Genomic DNA, 16,770 nt, shown 5'->3' with positions numbered 1-16,770 from the left:
AGCACCATACTTACTATTTGTAATTTATGTCATACACTGATACATTTTGGTTTACAGTCTGTACTTGAGTAGTGTCTATTTAGCGGACTTTGGTAAAGCCCTTTATACATACCATTAATCTCTTCACAGTACACATCCGATGGTCCAGTAATTAAAAAAAAAAATCTTCAAGGACTAATCAATAAATTAAACAAAACAAACCCTACACATCCCCCCCCAATCTAACAGTTGTTGAGTTGTATTTATATTGAAACCTAATGTTTTAAAAAAAGCCATCCTACCCTGGGTATGCAGCAATAGTAATCAATTAACCAATTATCTTATTCTAAGCCCCCCCCTCAAAAAATTAATCCAGTGTTCTTTAGCTTTTTAAAATATAAACTGGAAAAGTGTTAATAAACTTTTCAAAAAGGCATATTTTTCTATAACAAGAGACATACAAACCAATCAATAAAAGCATTTGACAAGACATTAAATTACCACAGGCACTAGTTGTTGTTTCAAGTTAGGATCTTTATCCCAATTATCTTACATTCATAGCATTACTGAGGTAGTTACAATACTGAAAACTGGATTCAAAGTTGCTGGCTTCTATTCGTGAAAATGAACATTATCTTTTTTTTTCTTTTTCATGCTGGTCCTGGAGCTTGAAATGAGGGCCTTGCTCTCTTGCTCAGCTTGCTTACTTCTGGCTGGCACTCTACCAACTTATGATGTACATCTGGCCCAGCTTTTTGCTGGAGATAGGAGTCTCATGAATGCTGGTTTTGAACCTTGATCCTCCAAATAGTCTCTTGAGTAGCTCGGATTACAAGCATGAACCACTGGCACCTGGCTGATATTATCTTTTGAACGTACTTTCCCCCATGTAATTCAAGTTTTGTTAAGAATGATTAAAATCCAATTAGCAGCCCTTTTAAAGAGGAAAAGTGATACTTTCAGAAAACAATTTTCATGTTTAAAAACTGCCATGAATGTTCTTACCTGAGTGGCTTTTGTGCCATTTGCTGGGCTATGAAATCCACATTATGCCCTGTATACTCTAAACATAAGTGTTTTCCTTTTAAGGATAAGGCATGTCTTCTAAGAATTCAGGTTGGCAGAAGCCACTCCCTCACACTCATCCACTGGAGCCTCTGGATCACCCCACTACTATGTTGAGCCCTACCCTTCTTAACAAAGGCCACTGACTTGATTATGGAATCACCTGCTGCATACCCACAGCTCTGTAACAAGTCTGTCTTCAATGCACATTGTGGTAGTCACACATCTGCCATGCGGACCCTTCTATTCAAGTGCTACCTTTAAAAGAACACAAATGGACACACTAATTTTTAAACGAGAAACTTCCCTCTATCAAATCTGTTTCCTCCCACAGATAAGGATGTATTTACCAGTTATTACATTTTTAACTTTTTAATGTCTATTCTCTCAAACACTTTATGCCCAAATTGCCTTTACTATAATGACTATTATTGCTGCTTTCACTCACCACCAGCAGAGTGAAATGTCCCAGGGCAGTTGCAGGGCCAAGTGAAAGTGGCTATTACAATCTTGTAATCAGTATCCCTGTCTGCTCAGACCAACCAGCTGGAGGCTGTTTACCAAACCTGTCTTCCACATAACAAGTGCTGGGCTAGCACTACCTGAGTAAATCCTGGCTGCCCTCCATTCCAGAATAACCTACAGGACTGTATTCTAATATGGACATATTTTAGCTATTCCTTCCCTTGAAAAAGCTCTTTTAGGAATAACATCAAATCAGACTATAAATCTCAATTGCACTGACAACTTCAAACCTATACATGAATTACAGAACCACATTCCAATCATTCTGGGCTACAATATTATGATCTCATTGGAAAACACATCCTAGGGGAATAGTTTAGCATGTTATAAAGGTAGTTCACACTCTAACATCCCAAAGTATGATGCATTACAGTTAAATGTTTCCAAGTAGTACAAACTCCCTGAGTTAAATGTGTTTTCATGTTATAGATGTGAGTTGGATCACTTAGGGAAAAACACAAATATAACCAAGATTTCAAGATAAGAGATCTATTCCACACCTAATTTTAGTAAATAAATTCAGATACCTACATTATTTATGACAGGAACTTACATAATCTGACACAATTTTTTACTGCACAGATTGGTATAGCACAGATGAATTTAAACTTAGAAATTCACGTCAGGTAAAAAAAAACCCCAAAAACCCCTCAAAACTGAATTAAAAATGTCTTCAAAAAGTAATACTGTTAACTTTCCTTCATGAAAAACGGTTTGGCAAGTCCATAGATAAACACTAGTCTTTGACATCTAATCCAAGCAAGAGTCCAAGCCTACCACAGGTCAAATCTGAAAATGGCCATCTGCAGTCTGTCCAAAATTTCTGCTGTATTGAATATTTTGAAATATTGGGACCGTCAGCTAGGGCTTGAACATTTTTGTTACACAGGGTTTTGCTGTAACAGGATACTCATGATGCTGTGATACGCAGGGATATTCAGTCTTCCTGCTGTGGTACCTGCAGAGTTCTGTCTGGTGTTATCTGGATCCCTTTCCTTCTGAAGAGAAGTTTACAAGAGCCTGCCCCAGAGCTGCAAGGCCTGTTTGGGTCAGTTATTACTTGCATACAATCACCTTTCAAAGCACGGAGTAATACAAGGGTAATGTTCATTTATCTGGTAACTCCGGTTGTAAGAAACACTCAGACAGGGTTTAACTTCTACTGGTATTGCTAGAGACATCCCAACACCAGTCTGCATGTGCCCAAGGCTCTGAACACTAGTTTGGAAGCCAGCAGGACATGTCTGTAGTGTGTAAGATGAGGTGTGTGTGGTAGATACAATCTGCTGACAGCTTGGTTGATCTGACACAGGATGGCGATACTGCAGCGAGGTCTGATGAGTCTGGTGGAGATACTGGGGTTGCTGAAAGTGAACTGGCCGTGAGGGCTGGGAGGCTGTCTGGAACATGCCTAGTTGTGCTGACTGAGGGCCTGACTGTGCTCTCTGTTTGTTTGCTTCTTTCACATCATTATCATGAGCACTGAGACATGGAGAGAAATGAAACAATACCATTACTCAAGAAGATGATTCCACACACTGCCACACAACAGTGAGACCTCCCCAAATCCTCCCAAAGCTATTTCCCATGGTGTGAACTATGTGGGCAGCTTTAGGGGTTCCTTCCAGCTTTTGAGATGAGTTCACAATAAGCACAGTGGTCATGGTAAGTGTGGCGGCTGTCACTTCAGATATATCCTAATGGCCCCTAAAAATCCAAGATGCAGGAACAGGAATGGGGAAAGAGTTAACTAGAAACCTACAAGAGGACTTTTTTCCTTTCATGTATCTAGAATCATTTTATACTGGTCAACAGCCAAAACAAGGTCCCCTGCCACAGAGTACTGCTCATACAGTGGTTTACTAATGGCACCAAGTAGCTACCAGAAGCCAAATATCCAAGAGCTTGGTGGCTTTGAGGAGTTGTTTTTAGGGCACCTTATACATGAAGAAAAATGTTAATGAGGAATTACAAACACCAGGGCAAGAAAGGCTTACATCAACAGCCGTTCAATACACTGCACTAAGAAATCCCAGGAGTAAGCAGTAAGGCGATGTAGTCTTGTGGGCCATGTTGGAGAAAGACGAAGTATAATCCTCGAAGAAGCCACACATGCAGCAGCTACTAAAGAAGGTGCATAATTTAGAAAGGCATAATCTGTGGAGACACCAAAAATGAACTTAAGCAACAGAATACACGATTCACAGTGCACAAGTCACTTAAGTGGAATTCCCAAAAACTCACCTTGCAGGGACACTTCAAGGAAGTAATCTGCATATTTGGCCATGTAGAGTTTAGTTTTTTCCAAGCAGATCATTGGCCAGCCATCATGAAGATCTGTTTCATGTACAGCTTCAGAGAGATAATACTCAATGAAGTGAGCAGCTGTAGGAAGGCAGAGGTTCCACTGAAAGGTTTCTAATAATAATAGTTCCATATGTAGCAAATTTTGCTTTGTTAATACCAGGTTCATATTGGTCATGCAACCCAGGCTATTGAGCTGCTCCAACTTAGGCACGCTATCTTCTTTCTCTTCAAATTTACCTTGTAAGAAAAGGAAAAATGTTAAGATGATCATTAGAGGTCTGATCAGTTAAATGGGATTTGCAGGCTAACCGATCAGATTTAAATGAAGGGACATTTTTTCTTCTACCTTCCATGATGACTGTGCCATAGAGCTCTGTCTCTACATTTGCTTGTTTTCTTCTCTAGTACCAATGTCCCTCACCTTTCCTCAGCCTTTGAAAAACATACGCTTGGGACATTTGATTTAGGTCTTAAACATAATCAGTCATATGTGATAATTAAAAAAATAACTCAAGTCTCACCAGTTGATTCTTCCCAGAAAGTTTTCTTTCTGTGGGCCAGGTGGTTGTTGGTGACAAAAAATTGATTATTTTACAATAGAAGAGAGAGTTTTAATAATTTAATGTTATAGCTTTATCTGAAATAAATTAGGTAAGCCCAAAGTATTTTATTTTGGCATATGGTTAGCAGAATCTCAGTAACAGATAAAAGAACTTAGGGGAAAAGCTGAGTGATTATCTAACGTAAGTATCATTCCACAAAAAGTCCTGTCTCTCTTCTTGAATTCAAAATGAAAATTCCAAGCCAAGTACTGGTGGCTCACAGCTATAACCTAGCTACTCAGGAGACTGAGATCTAAGGATTGCCAGTCTGGGTAGAAAAAGCCATGAGATTCTTAGCTCCAATTAACCAACAAAAAGCCAGAAGTATACTTGTGGCTCAAGTAGTAGAGCACTAACCTCAAGCAAAAAAGCCAAGCAAAAGTACAACCCAGGAGCTAACCCCAATATCCACACACACAGACACACACACACCACCCGCCAAAAGCCCAGGTAAGTCTACTTTGTAATAAATGGAGGAAATACTTTATTATCCTATTTGAAATCCTCTTTCACAAGGCAGATAGGAATAAAGAGTACATGAAAGGTGGATGGTCATTATTCAAAGGCATTATCTTCTTTTCAGGGAATACCCATTCACAGGTTTCATCTATGCAAAGCTGAGGAGTAGGATTACCTGTCCAGCCACAGAAAACTGTTTCTATAGATTAATATCAATTTCCAAGCAAACACTTTTTTATTTATATTAGGTAACTTCTACAACTTTTAGCTGAAGAAAATACACAAACTATCAAGCATTGTTCAGATATTCCAGAGAAAGCAATAAAGCTGGCCAAGTCTTTGTGCATGTGTGTCTGTGTCTTTGTTCCATGAAAGAACAGAAGTTACAAGCATGACTTCTCTCAATGCTTAAATTAAAATTTAAAAATCACATTAGAAGTACAGATTTCTCATGAATAGATAACATATACCCTTGTCCAAAATTTTCCTAAGAATTAAAATTTTTTTGGAGGGGGGGGTAGGAACTCAGGTCTTATGCTTGCTAAGCAAGGAACTCTTATCTCTGAGACATGCCTCTCGCTCTGATTTCTTTTTTCTGGGACTGGGGCTTGAACTCTAGGCTTGGGCACTGTCCCCAAGCTTCTTTTTCTTTTGCTCAAGGGTAGCACTCTATGATTTGAGCTACAGTGCCACTTCTGGCTTTTTCTGTATATGTGGTGCTGAGGAATTGAACCCAGGGCTTCCTGCATGCTAGGCAAGCACTCTACCACTAAGCCATATTCACAATCCATCCAGCTCTGATTTCTACCTTTTATTTTCAGATATAGGGTCTCACTTCTTGCCAGGGTATGTGCCTGGATATGATCTACCTATCATAGGCTTTCCAGTAGCTAGGGTAATAACCACTAACTACCACACCCAGTTCTTTGAGAAGGAATCTCCTGAACTTATTATCTGTACTGGTCTGGCCTCAAGCCAATATCCCAACAAGCTCAGCCTCCCAAGTAGCTAGGATTCCAGGCCTGTGTCAAAGGTGCCTGGCAAAGTTAATGGTAAGGTACCAAGGCTGCTCAGTGTAGATGGTCAGGGTACGGGCAATGGGGCAGTAGCCAAAGAGGTTTGCTTCTCTTGTCTTCAACTGGGGTTGGTGAAAAAGTGCTGCTGCAATCTTGGTCTTTGCTCAAGGACCCTAACTGGGGTAGAAGTTTTTGTCACTGACACCAGAAGAATGGTAGAGATGGTGGCTACTGCTCCAGAGAAATTATGAAACTAGCTAAATCATGTTTTGAGAGGGTTTTCTGGAGATCAAGCCTAAGACATATTCCAGACAAATGCTGTATTGTGGTAATACCCCCAGTTCATTTTATTTTGACACAAGGTCTAAGTTGTCCAGGCTGGCCTGAACCTGTGTGATTTTTCTGCCCCAGGCCCAGAGAGTAGCTGGGTTTGCACAGGCATGGGCCACACCCAGCTCTAAACCACTCTTTAAGTAAATACTGTATCTAAAACATATTCAGGTTTTCAAGAATCTAGCTAGCTCTTCCCAGTCAAATCACATAAAGATAAATTTCATATGTTCAGCCAAGAGCACACATGTCACCCATGTCACTAAAGTGGTTAGACAGAGCATCATCACTGAGACAGGAAGGGAAACCATTGTTTCTGCATAATAAAGTGAAATTCTGCAGAGGAAGACTGAACTAGGAATATTGTCCAGTCCCTTGGGATGAATCATTAAGGCTTTCAAAGCACCCTGATGTTTGTGTAGCACAGCAAAACTGACAATACACTTCAAAGGAATATTGTAAAAATTAATGACATTACTTATATCATGTTTGAAGTTCCTTTGAAGAAACTAATATACTTTAAGTCACCATAATTCAAGGATCAGGGATGTTTCATATTATCTTCCTGAAACTTTAAACATTAAAAATAAAATTGTCTACAATCAAGAAATTAAGGTGGTAAGACTGACCACTTGTGTTAAAGTATGAAAGTGCAAATGAAGAGATTTATGAATCCTCAAATCTGCACTTCTAAACCAAAGTACCACAAATGAAGATTTATGAATCCTCAAATTTGCACTTCTAAACCAAAGTACTGCACAAGATTATATTGGGACAACTATCACAATGACAGCCTTCTCTATAAATATTCAGCTAATATAAACATGAATGGGTTTACAAAGTTAAAAGTATCTTGCACACTGCATAATAATCAGAATTCTAATGTAGGCTTAATTTTTTGGGACTTTCACTACTTATAGTGATATATATTCAGCTACATGAATAATTAAAGGATTTCAAAAACTGTGATAACACCAATGTGTACCTGCATTAAGGTCTATAGTTTTTAATTGCTCTGAATATAGTTTTTATTGTTATTTTAAATTTATTTATTCATAATACTATGCACATCAAAAAGTCAGTTCTTCAATTGAAAGGAAATACCAAAAACCATGTGATTATATTGATAAAGGGCCCAAACAGGAACTAAGAGAACAGGAAATTTATATCTGCTTCCCAGAAAATAAAGAATTAAGAGACCACAGAAACAAAACACTAGGTTGTCTTTCCTTGAACAGGATATATTAAGATCAGCCGTGGAGAGCAGTATATTTTCAAAGCCAGCAACAAATCTAAGTCTGTGGTAGAGATTTGCACAGTCTGCAGGACATGGACCTGATGCCATTATGAACTTGACCAATCCACATTTTGTGTGTGTGTGTGTATTTTGGTGTTGGTGGTAGGGCATTATTAGGGTCTGAACTCACAGTATTGTGTTTGCTAGGCCTGCGCTCTCTCTTGAACCATAACTCCAGCCCCATTTCTAACTGGCTATTTGCAAGATAGGGTCTTAAAAGCTTTTCTGCCCTGGCTTGTTTTGAAAGGCAATCTTCCTGAAGTTAGCCTCCTGAGGAGCTAGGATTACAGGTGTGAGCCACCAGGACCTGACTGTACATTCTCTTCTTCTTTTCTTTTTTTTTTTTCGCCTTTCCCGGGACTTAAACTTAGGGACATGGGCAGTGTCTCTGAGACTCTTTGTACTCAAAGCTAGTTCTCTACCACTTGAACCACAATGCCACTTCTGGCCTTTTCTTTTATTGGAGATAAGAGTTTAATGGACTTTCCTGCCTGAGTTGGCTTCAAACCACAGTCCTTCAGATCTCAGCCTCCTGAGTAGCTAGAATTACAGGCGTGAGGCACCAGCACCTGGTTCATTCTATTCTTTCATTACTAAAGTGGAAAATATATACTGAGAATCCTCACAAGTTTCTAATATCATCAATCTAATTTTTTAATTGGGTAAAGAACAGGAAAAGGAAAAAAACAGCTCATTAAAAATTAAAATCTAAATCAAAACTAAAATGTCATATTTTCACCTAACAGATAATACAGTATAAAATTGTGCTAACCCAGCATCGGTAAACAAGGAAAAACAAGCATTTGTAATGAATCGTGTCTCTAAAATCCTATGATTTTTAAATTTGCTTTCATCTTAATGTCAAGGTCATTTCTTGGTTATACAAGACCTTGAACATACTATCAGAAGTCTCATTTCCAAGACTGCTGCAAATTTTCTGTTAGTTTAATGGTAGTCACAGAAGCCAAGGGAAGAAAGAACATATAGTCCTGCACAAATTGGGTCCATTTTAGAATAAGCCAGAACTTTTGGGATATGGAGCCAGACTAAAGTTTATAGATTATAAAGCAGCATAAATAAAGCCAAGTGCTTTGGTTCCCATTTTACAGAGAAATAATGTGAGACTCCAGTACTGCTGAAATTCATATTGTTGGTAAAAACCCAGGAAGTCAATCATGATTCTTCCTCTAAAATACTACACATTTCTCTCCAAAAAAAGACAATGTATAGGTCCTGTTTGCCTATCTCTAATAGTATATACACTTCAAGAAGCTATGTTTTACCCCTGGAACTTACTGACTGTGGTCAGTTTCTGGCCAACATTATCTACAGTTCCCAACCTTTAATATAACTGAAATCCAACTATTACCTGATCCTATCAGCTAGAAGTTCTTCTTCATTATCATACTAGAAGATACCATCCCCAAACTGAGGGGAGGAGCAAACCACTTTCAATTATGCAAATATAGGAGCAGTATTTGAATGTTTATGATACCTAATTGGGGACACCCCACAGGTATCCAAATGTAAGATGATGGAATGTAAACAAATGCTATGGAAAAATTACAATGACACTCTTTTGGTATAATTTATTTATGCCAAGAATAATTTTTTAAAAGGCCAGAAGTGTGACTCATGACTATAATGCCAGCTGTATGGAAGGCAGAGATGTTGGAAGATTATGATATGAGGCTAGCCAAGGAAGTTAGTGAGACACTAGTTCAATGAAAGCTGTATGTGGTGGTCACACTGTCATCGCACTCACACAGGAAGCTTACGTAAGGGTAACAGAGTCTAGGCTATCCTAAGTAAAAAACACAAGACCCTAAACTGAAAAATAACTAAAAAGCAAAAGGGGCTGGGAGAGGTTGGCTGAAGTGGTAGAGTTCCTGCCCAACAAACGAAAGGCCCTGAGTTTAATAACCCAGTGTGGCCAAAGAATAAGTGCATGTCTGAAACACCAGAATTTTTCTCTCAAAGGAAAAAGGGGTCATGTGTGTCAGCAGAAAGGGAGGAGAAACCCAGCACTTTCATCAATAGGTGAAAAAGGATTCACATTTGAACCACAGCAAATACTGATTCTAAAGCCTAGTTTCTAGACGATAAAAAACTTAAAATAAAACCAATCACAATATTACAATTTCTTTAAGCCAATAATCCTTAAGAAAGCAAATGTATCATGACCTTAAATGTAACATGTAATTTAAACACGAGAAGTGAAAACTCCATTTCAACCAACATAAGTTAGCACAAAAACAAAAGTACCTTTCCTCTAGATCTGTAGACTGTGTAAACTCCATAGCACCTGTGGCAAGTACTACATAGTGGGCAAGATTCTTTTGCTTTTCTTTTTTGAGCTAGGTCTCATTATGTTGCCTAGATGGTTTTAAACTAATGAAATCTACCTGTTTCAGTCTTCCAAGTAGGAGGCACAGTAGGCATGTGCCATGCTCAACTCAAAATTCTGGTTTTTGTTTTTTGTTTTGTTTGTTGTCAGTCGTGGGGCTTGAACTCTGGGCCTAGGCGCTGTCCTTGAGCTCGTCAGCTTAAGGCTAGCGCTCTAGCGCTTTAGGCCACATAACCATGTCTCGTTTTCTGGTGGTTAATTGGAGATAAGAGTCTCAAGGACTTTCCTGCCAGGGCTGGCTTTGAACCTTGATCCTCAGATCTCAGCCTCCTGAGTAGTTAGGATTACAGGCATGAGCCACAGATGCTTGGCTCAACTCAAAATTCTTATTAACTATGACAGTCCTCGTGAATTTTAAGAATGACAGGTAATTGATGAGTAACCAGTTTAGTAAGCCCAAGTCACTTTTTTTTTTTTTTGGATCTGGTCGTGGGGCCTGAACTCTGGGCCTGGGTGCTGTTCCTCAGCTCTTCAGCTCAAGGCTAGCACTCTACCACTTGAGCCACAGCGCCACTTCTGGCTTTTTTCTTTTTGTTTATGTGGTGCTGAGGAATCGAATCCAGGGCCTCTGGCATGCAAGGCAAGCGCTCTACCACTGAGCCACCTTCCCAGCCCCAACTCACTTCTGTATGGATAAGTTTTATTCGGTAACTTAAGTTAGTCTATGAGCTACATAAGCATCATTTTAAGTCCACCAAGATGAGCCTCCCACTTGGCTCACAACACTTTAAGAACTGCAGGCTGAGCAAATGAGACTTCAAAATGACAGTAACAGCCACAGCAGGTCAAAAATGACTTTTCACTAATTTAACCAACATTCTGTGGATTAAAGCAGTTTTATTTGTGGATTCTCATATAGCTCACCTGTCAAGTATGGGTTTTTCCAATCTTAAGCAAATAATTAAACCCCAAATGGCTTCACAGCCAGTGATGAAATACATACAGCATTGTACATGTGATTACCTAGGAGCATGAAACTTTAATTAAAAGTTAAATAAGGTTAATTATAAATATTTAAGTATTACCTCTGTCTTCTGGAAGGGGAGGGAAACAGGAGATGTCTGGATCTTAGAGGACAACTGACTAAAGGGGAAATGTAGCTAGGAAAGACAGTTCTCTGCTAAGAATCTGGCTCAAGGTTTACATGAGACTGGAATGGTGGCTAGGTCCAGATAAAAGGTTCCAAATGCTACATAAGCAGGTTCCATCTAAACCTAAACATACAACAATGGCAAGTCATCACTGTGGTTGTGTTTTATTTACACTCAGTCTGTCCTACATAAAAGAAACCTTAACTTACAAAAGAACATTCAAAATTTAGTGGCTGAGGCCATTAATTCATAGGAAGAATAAGGGTCAGAAAAGATTAGTGCTAGTGCCAGTAGCTCACACCTTTAATCCTAGCTACTCAAGAGGCTGAGATCTGAGGATCGAGGTTCAAAGCCAGCCTGGACAGGAAAGTCTGTGAGACTCTTATCTCCAATTAATCACCCAGAAAACTGGAAATGGCGCTGTGGCTCAAGTGGTAGAGTGCGAGCCTTGAACTGAAGAGCTGAGGGCAGCGCCCAGGCCCAGAGTTCAAAACCCCAAGACTGACAAAAAAGAAAAAGAAAAAGTAGCGATTAATATCAGAAATTATACCATGTATGACTGTATTTAGATTTAGAAGCAACTTTATCCATTCAGTTTCAATACTGAATATAATCTTTTCACATTGCCAAAAGAAAACTTCCATTTCAATTACTTACTTGACCCCACCTCTTCAGTGTGGGCATGGGCATTAGCAAGCAATGAAATGATCCACAGAATATTAAGAGAAAGAGACACCAAAAGGTCTAGTAGCACGTTCCACACTTGACATCAAGTCAGGTTATTATTAGAAGTAAATCTTAGACTTTGCTGGCCATGCTGGCTTTGAACCACTATCTTTTAGATAGTGGTTCACTATCAGATCTCAGCCTCCTGAGTAGTTAGGATTACAAGCCTGAGCACTAGCACCTGGCTTTGTTAGATTCTATCTTGCAGCACAAGAAAAGGCTTTCCCATTTGCAAAAGTTGCTCATGAACTTTCAACAAATTAAGCTAATTTATTTTGTGGAACTATAAAGTATTCTAACAAAATAAGAGTGTGGCATTTTTTTTTCCTTTTCTTTCTTTCTTTTTTTTTTTTTTGTCGCTCGTGGGGCCTGAACTCTGGGCCTGGGTGCTGTCCCTCAACTCTTCAGCTCAAGGCTAGCGCTCTACCACTTGAGCCACAGCACCACTTACGGCTTTTTCTGCTTCTGTGGTGCTAAGGAATCGAACCCAGGGCCTCATGCATGCAAGACAAGCACTCTACCACTGAGCCACCTTCCCAGCCAGAGTATGGCACCTTTAAGCCAAGAGTTTCTCAATTTTATCTCCAAGGATGTTTTGAGCCAGGGAATTGTTTGTTCCAGGGACCTGTCCTTTTCACCACAGGGTGTCTAACAGCAACTCCACACCCCACCCCCAACAAAAGTGTCTCCTCTTACTGATGAAGTATGCCCTGTGGGACAAAATTGTTCTCAGTTGTGAACTGCTGATTTGAAAGAGTGGTTCTCAACTGAAAAGGTATATAGAAATCACCTTTGGAAATTTAAAAACATTAATAAACAGCCAGGTTCTATTATGTAGAATCTGACTCAGTAGATCTGTAGCAGCCTAGAATTCATATTACTATCAGAATCTTCAGAATGTAGGATTTGGGTACACGTCTTTAAATTACTTGAGAACTTTTTATTTTTGTGTGTGTGCCAGTCCTGGGACTTGAGCTCTAGGCCTGGTTTCTATCTCTGAGCTTCCTTTGTTCAAGGCTAGCTCTCTACCATTTAAGCCACAGTTCCACTTGCAGCTTTTTTGGTAGTTTATTAGAGAAAAAGGTCCCACAGACTTTCCTGCTTGGGTTGACTTTGAACCATGATCCTCAGATCTCAGTCTCCTCACTAGCTAGGAATAAGGTATGAACACCCAGTTCCAGAACTATTCTTAAATGCCTAATTGATAATTACTGTGCCAAGATGTATTTTCAACATAAACTTCTTGATAGGGATAAACTGGAATGAATGAGATTTGGTAATTGAAAATTCAAAGTTCTACATAACTTTATTTTATCATATAAACAATAGAGATTCTAGTCTTATAGATCAAATTAATACTTACTTGCTAGGAGAAGACAGGATAGTGCAACTAAATGTAGCTGCTGGATAGAGATGTCATAGCGATCCATAAATAGGTCCAGCAGATAGACAGCAAGATGTCGGGCAGAAGGGCAGAGTGTGAAGCGATTGCTCACTATGGCAATCAAGTCAGCAAAGTACCTCCTGAGACTTAGCTGAGGGGACTGGCCTTTGTAGGAGGGCAACTTCAGCTCCTAAATCAAGAACAACCACATTTAGTCTAACACAACCTGTAGAATTATCACCACAATACAAAGAGTTACTGTTTTTCCAACATTATTAATGTTACAAGTACTCAAAACACACTTTTGTTGAAGACACAGAAAAGAAAAAGTTGAGTGGGAGGATAACAATCCACATTTAAAAATTAGCCTAAAACATTTCTCCTTATTCGTAACCATATAAAATAAATAATTATAATGTGAACAATTGTGTTTCTTGCTTTGGAATGGATGTATTCTACAAAGACCTTTAGTCAGAGAATCCTTACCTTCTCTATTGGGTTTTCTCAGAATAATGTCCTTAAAAAACCAACCACACTACTGAAATACGCCCTGCTCCAGGAAGCTCAAGCTTTTGGATATAGGTAAGAGATAAGATATGTTGTATATATACTACAGTATATTGGCAGCAATTTGGAGAGCTGCACACATCCATTAGCATCTTCTAACTGTGTTTCCCATTGGCAGTTTTATGACTTTAGCTTTGCCATCATCCTTTTATACATCCAAAAATTTAACCATAAATATTAAATATCAGAAGCACATTATACTAGCTCAATTTTAGAATACTGGAAAAATTCTATAGCATTAAAAGGTTTCAAGAGCACAGAGAAAAGATGGAAAGCTTTAAATTCATTTTGTAAGAGCAGCATAATACTGAAATGAAACCCAACAGGTACCACAACGGAAAGAAGTAACATAGATATGGTATCAAAAACACAAATGAAATAAAAGGCACAAAAAATAAAGAAAAAAGATAAATACTGAAAGGCACTACAACAGAGTGAAGAAAAGTACCTCACTTAATGAGAGAACAATTTACAAATCATAAATCTAATGAAGGATCAATATCTAAATTATTTTTAAGCTTTTTCAGAGTTAACATTGCTCCTTTACTTATTTATTTTTGTAGAGCTAGGAGTGAACCCAGGGCATTATGCATGATAGGCAAGCACTGGACAACTGGGTTCCAGCTCTTTCAAAATTATATACAGATTTCCTGGACTGGGAGCCAGTGACCACTCAGAAGGCTGAGATCTGAGGATCATGGTTCAAAGCCAGCCCAGGCAAGAAAGTATGTGAGTCTCTTATTTCCAGTTAACCATCAAAGTGGAGCACTAGTTGAGTAAAAGAGCTCAGGAGTGGTGTCTAGGCCCTGAGTTCAAGACCCAGGCTAGCATAAAAATTGAACAATACAAAACAATTGAACAATAACAACCCCATTTTTAAAATAATCTTGAATACACAATTCTCCAAAGAAGATGTTCAAATGGCTAAGAAGCACATGAAAAGAAGTTCAACATCAATAATCATTAAGAAATTGCAAATCAAAATCAGTATGATGAGATACTATTTCATACCCCTATTATTTAAAAAAGAAAACATGTGTCAGCAAAAACATGAAAATCTGAATCCTTGTGCATTACTGGTGATAATATAAAATGGTGCAATGACTGCAGACAATGGTATAGCAGTTCCTCAAAAAATTAAACAAAGAACTACTATATGACCCAACAATTCTACTTTTACATATATACCCTAAAGAACCTTAAGTAGGAACTTGAACTGATACCTGTACACTACATCCATTATTAACATATAGTAATAGTCTTTTGTGTCAAGGTTTATCTACTTACCATATATCAAAAAAAAAATTGGGGTGGGGTCAATGTGTGGGCACTGTTCCTGAGCTCTTAAGATCAAGGCAAGTGTTCTATCACTTTGAGCCAAAGCAACACTTCCGGTTTTCTGGTGGTTGGGATAAGAGTCTCATGGACTTTCCTGCCCAGGCTGGCTTCCAACTGCGGTCCTCAGATCTCAGCCTACTGAGAAGCTGGGATTATAGGTGTGAGCCACCAGTGGCAGGCAAGATTTTCTTTTATAGCCAGAATAGCTTGTCTGTCTGTTTGCCTATCGCTATGTATCTATCTGTCTGTCTGTCTCATATTCTGTTTACCCATTCATTTATCTGCTCACAGGCAGAGTTGTTTCTGCCTCTGGGACATTGTTAACACTATAAAACTAGTCTCAAGCTTCTGGCTAGCAGGTGAATTAAAACACAAAGATTATTAAAATACAATACAATAATCACAGTACTACTTGGATGCTGAGGAAGAAGATCTAACAGAGCTCAGAGGGAAAGGAGTTGGGAAAAAAAAAAACAAAGCAAGAGTAGCTGCTCTGGAAAAGGAGTCTGAATATGAACTTCAAGATTCACTAGGAAACATACTTGGAAAACACCAGTGGACTTTAGTTTTAACTATGTTAATCTTACCAAAAACAGAGTCAAAAAATTTAAGAGCCATGTGTTCAATACATTTTTATCATCTGTACTGTACTTTACTGTACTGTATTATATTTTTTGCCAGTAGTTGGGCTTGAACTCAGGGCCTCAAGCTTTCCTCGCCTTTCTTGATTATGGATGTTGTTGTAACACTTGAGCTACATCTCTATCCTAACTTATTTTTCAGGTTAATTGAAAAGGATCTTGGATATTTCTTCCCAGGCTGGCTTTGAACAACAATCCTTCAGGTCAGGTCTCAGCTTCCTGAGTAGCTAAGATTATAGATATGAGCTACTGGTACCTGGCTTCATCTTTTTAAATGATAAAGTACAACCAGATGACTGTTAAGAGTTTGTTGTCTTTGTCCAGTTACTATACTATGCAACATGAGAAATGAGTATGTTTTTCTCAGCCTACAAGTTCCTTCTGCTGTGTATTCACAATTCCCTAGAAATGAACACTCTTACTCCTACTTGCTTCTCAGGATCTCAAAAGACCAAAGTACAGAAAAGTCCAAATGCATCATCTCCAGTCTCAAGTCCTCACTGGGCTCAACATTCTAAATGCCATCATCCCCGAACAGAGCAATTGTCCAGCCAAGGTGAAATAAATACCTAGAAAAAATACTAAGTCTAAGTACAAGTCTGTAGGATATCTACTTTAACATTTTTCCTTCTTTCTTTCTTTCCTTCCTTCCTCTCTCCCCCCCCCTTTCTTTCTCCCCCCCCCTCTTTCTTTTGCTGGTCCTGGAGCTTGAACTCTGGGTCTGAACTCTTTTGCTCAAGGCTAACACTTTACCACTTGAGCCACAGCTCCACTAACAGTTTTCTTTCCCCAGTGATTAACTGGAGGTAAGAATCTCAGAGACTTTCCTACTCAGCTGGCTTTGAACCACAATCCTCAGATTTCAGCTTCCTGAGTAGTTAGGATTACAAAGCATGAACCACTGGCACCCAGCTTCTTCAATGTTTTTTTTTTAATTTTTTTTATTATTTTTTATTGAAAATACCGTACAGAGGGGTTACAATTACATGAGCAAGATAATGAGTACATTTCTTTTGGTGTGTGTATGGGGGGGGGG

At 38.8% G+C, this 16,770-nt stretch overlaps 1 protein-coding gene across 1 annotated transcript in view; it reads right to left on the bottom strand.

Annotated features, from left to right (window-relative positions):
- Positions 1-789: 789 nt before the first annotated feature.
- Positions 790-16,770, bottom strand: part of Ccnj (cyclin J) — a 28,364-nt gene continuing 12,383 nt past the window's right edge. The window contains exons 3-6 of the mRNA XM_013017572.1: positions 13,168-13,378; positions 3,814-4,113; positions 3,567-3,726; positions 790-3,051 (exon numbers count right to left, since the gene is read on the bottom strand). Of these exons, the coding sequence (XP_012873026.1) occupies positions 2,640-3,051; positions 3,567-3,726; positions 3,814-4,113; positions 13,168-13,378 (1,083 nt within the window). The 3' untranslated portion in view covers positions 790-2,639. The remainder of the gene's footprint in view (positions 3,052-3,566; positions 3,727-3,813; positions 4,114-13,167; positions 13,379-16,770) is intronic.

This window comes from Dipodomys ordii, unplaced genomic scaffold (assembly GCF_000151885.1).
Source record: "Dipodomys ordii isolate 6190 unplaced genomic scaffold, Dord_2.0 Scaffold36, whole genome shotgun sequence".
Taxonomy (NCBI): domain Eukaryota; kingdom Metazoa; phylum Chordata; class Mammalia; order Rodentia; family Heteromyidae; genus Dipodomys; species Dipodomys ordii.
This window is presented reverse-complemented; position numbering and strand designations above follow the sequence as displayed.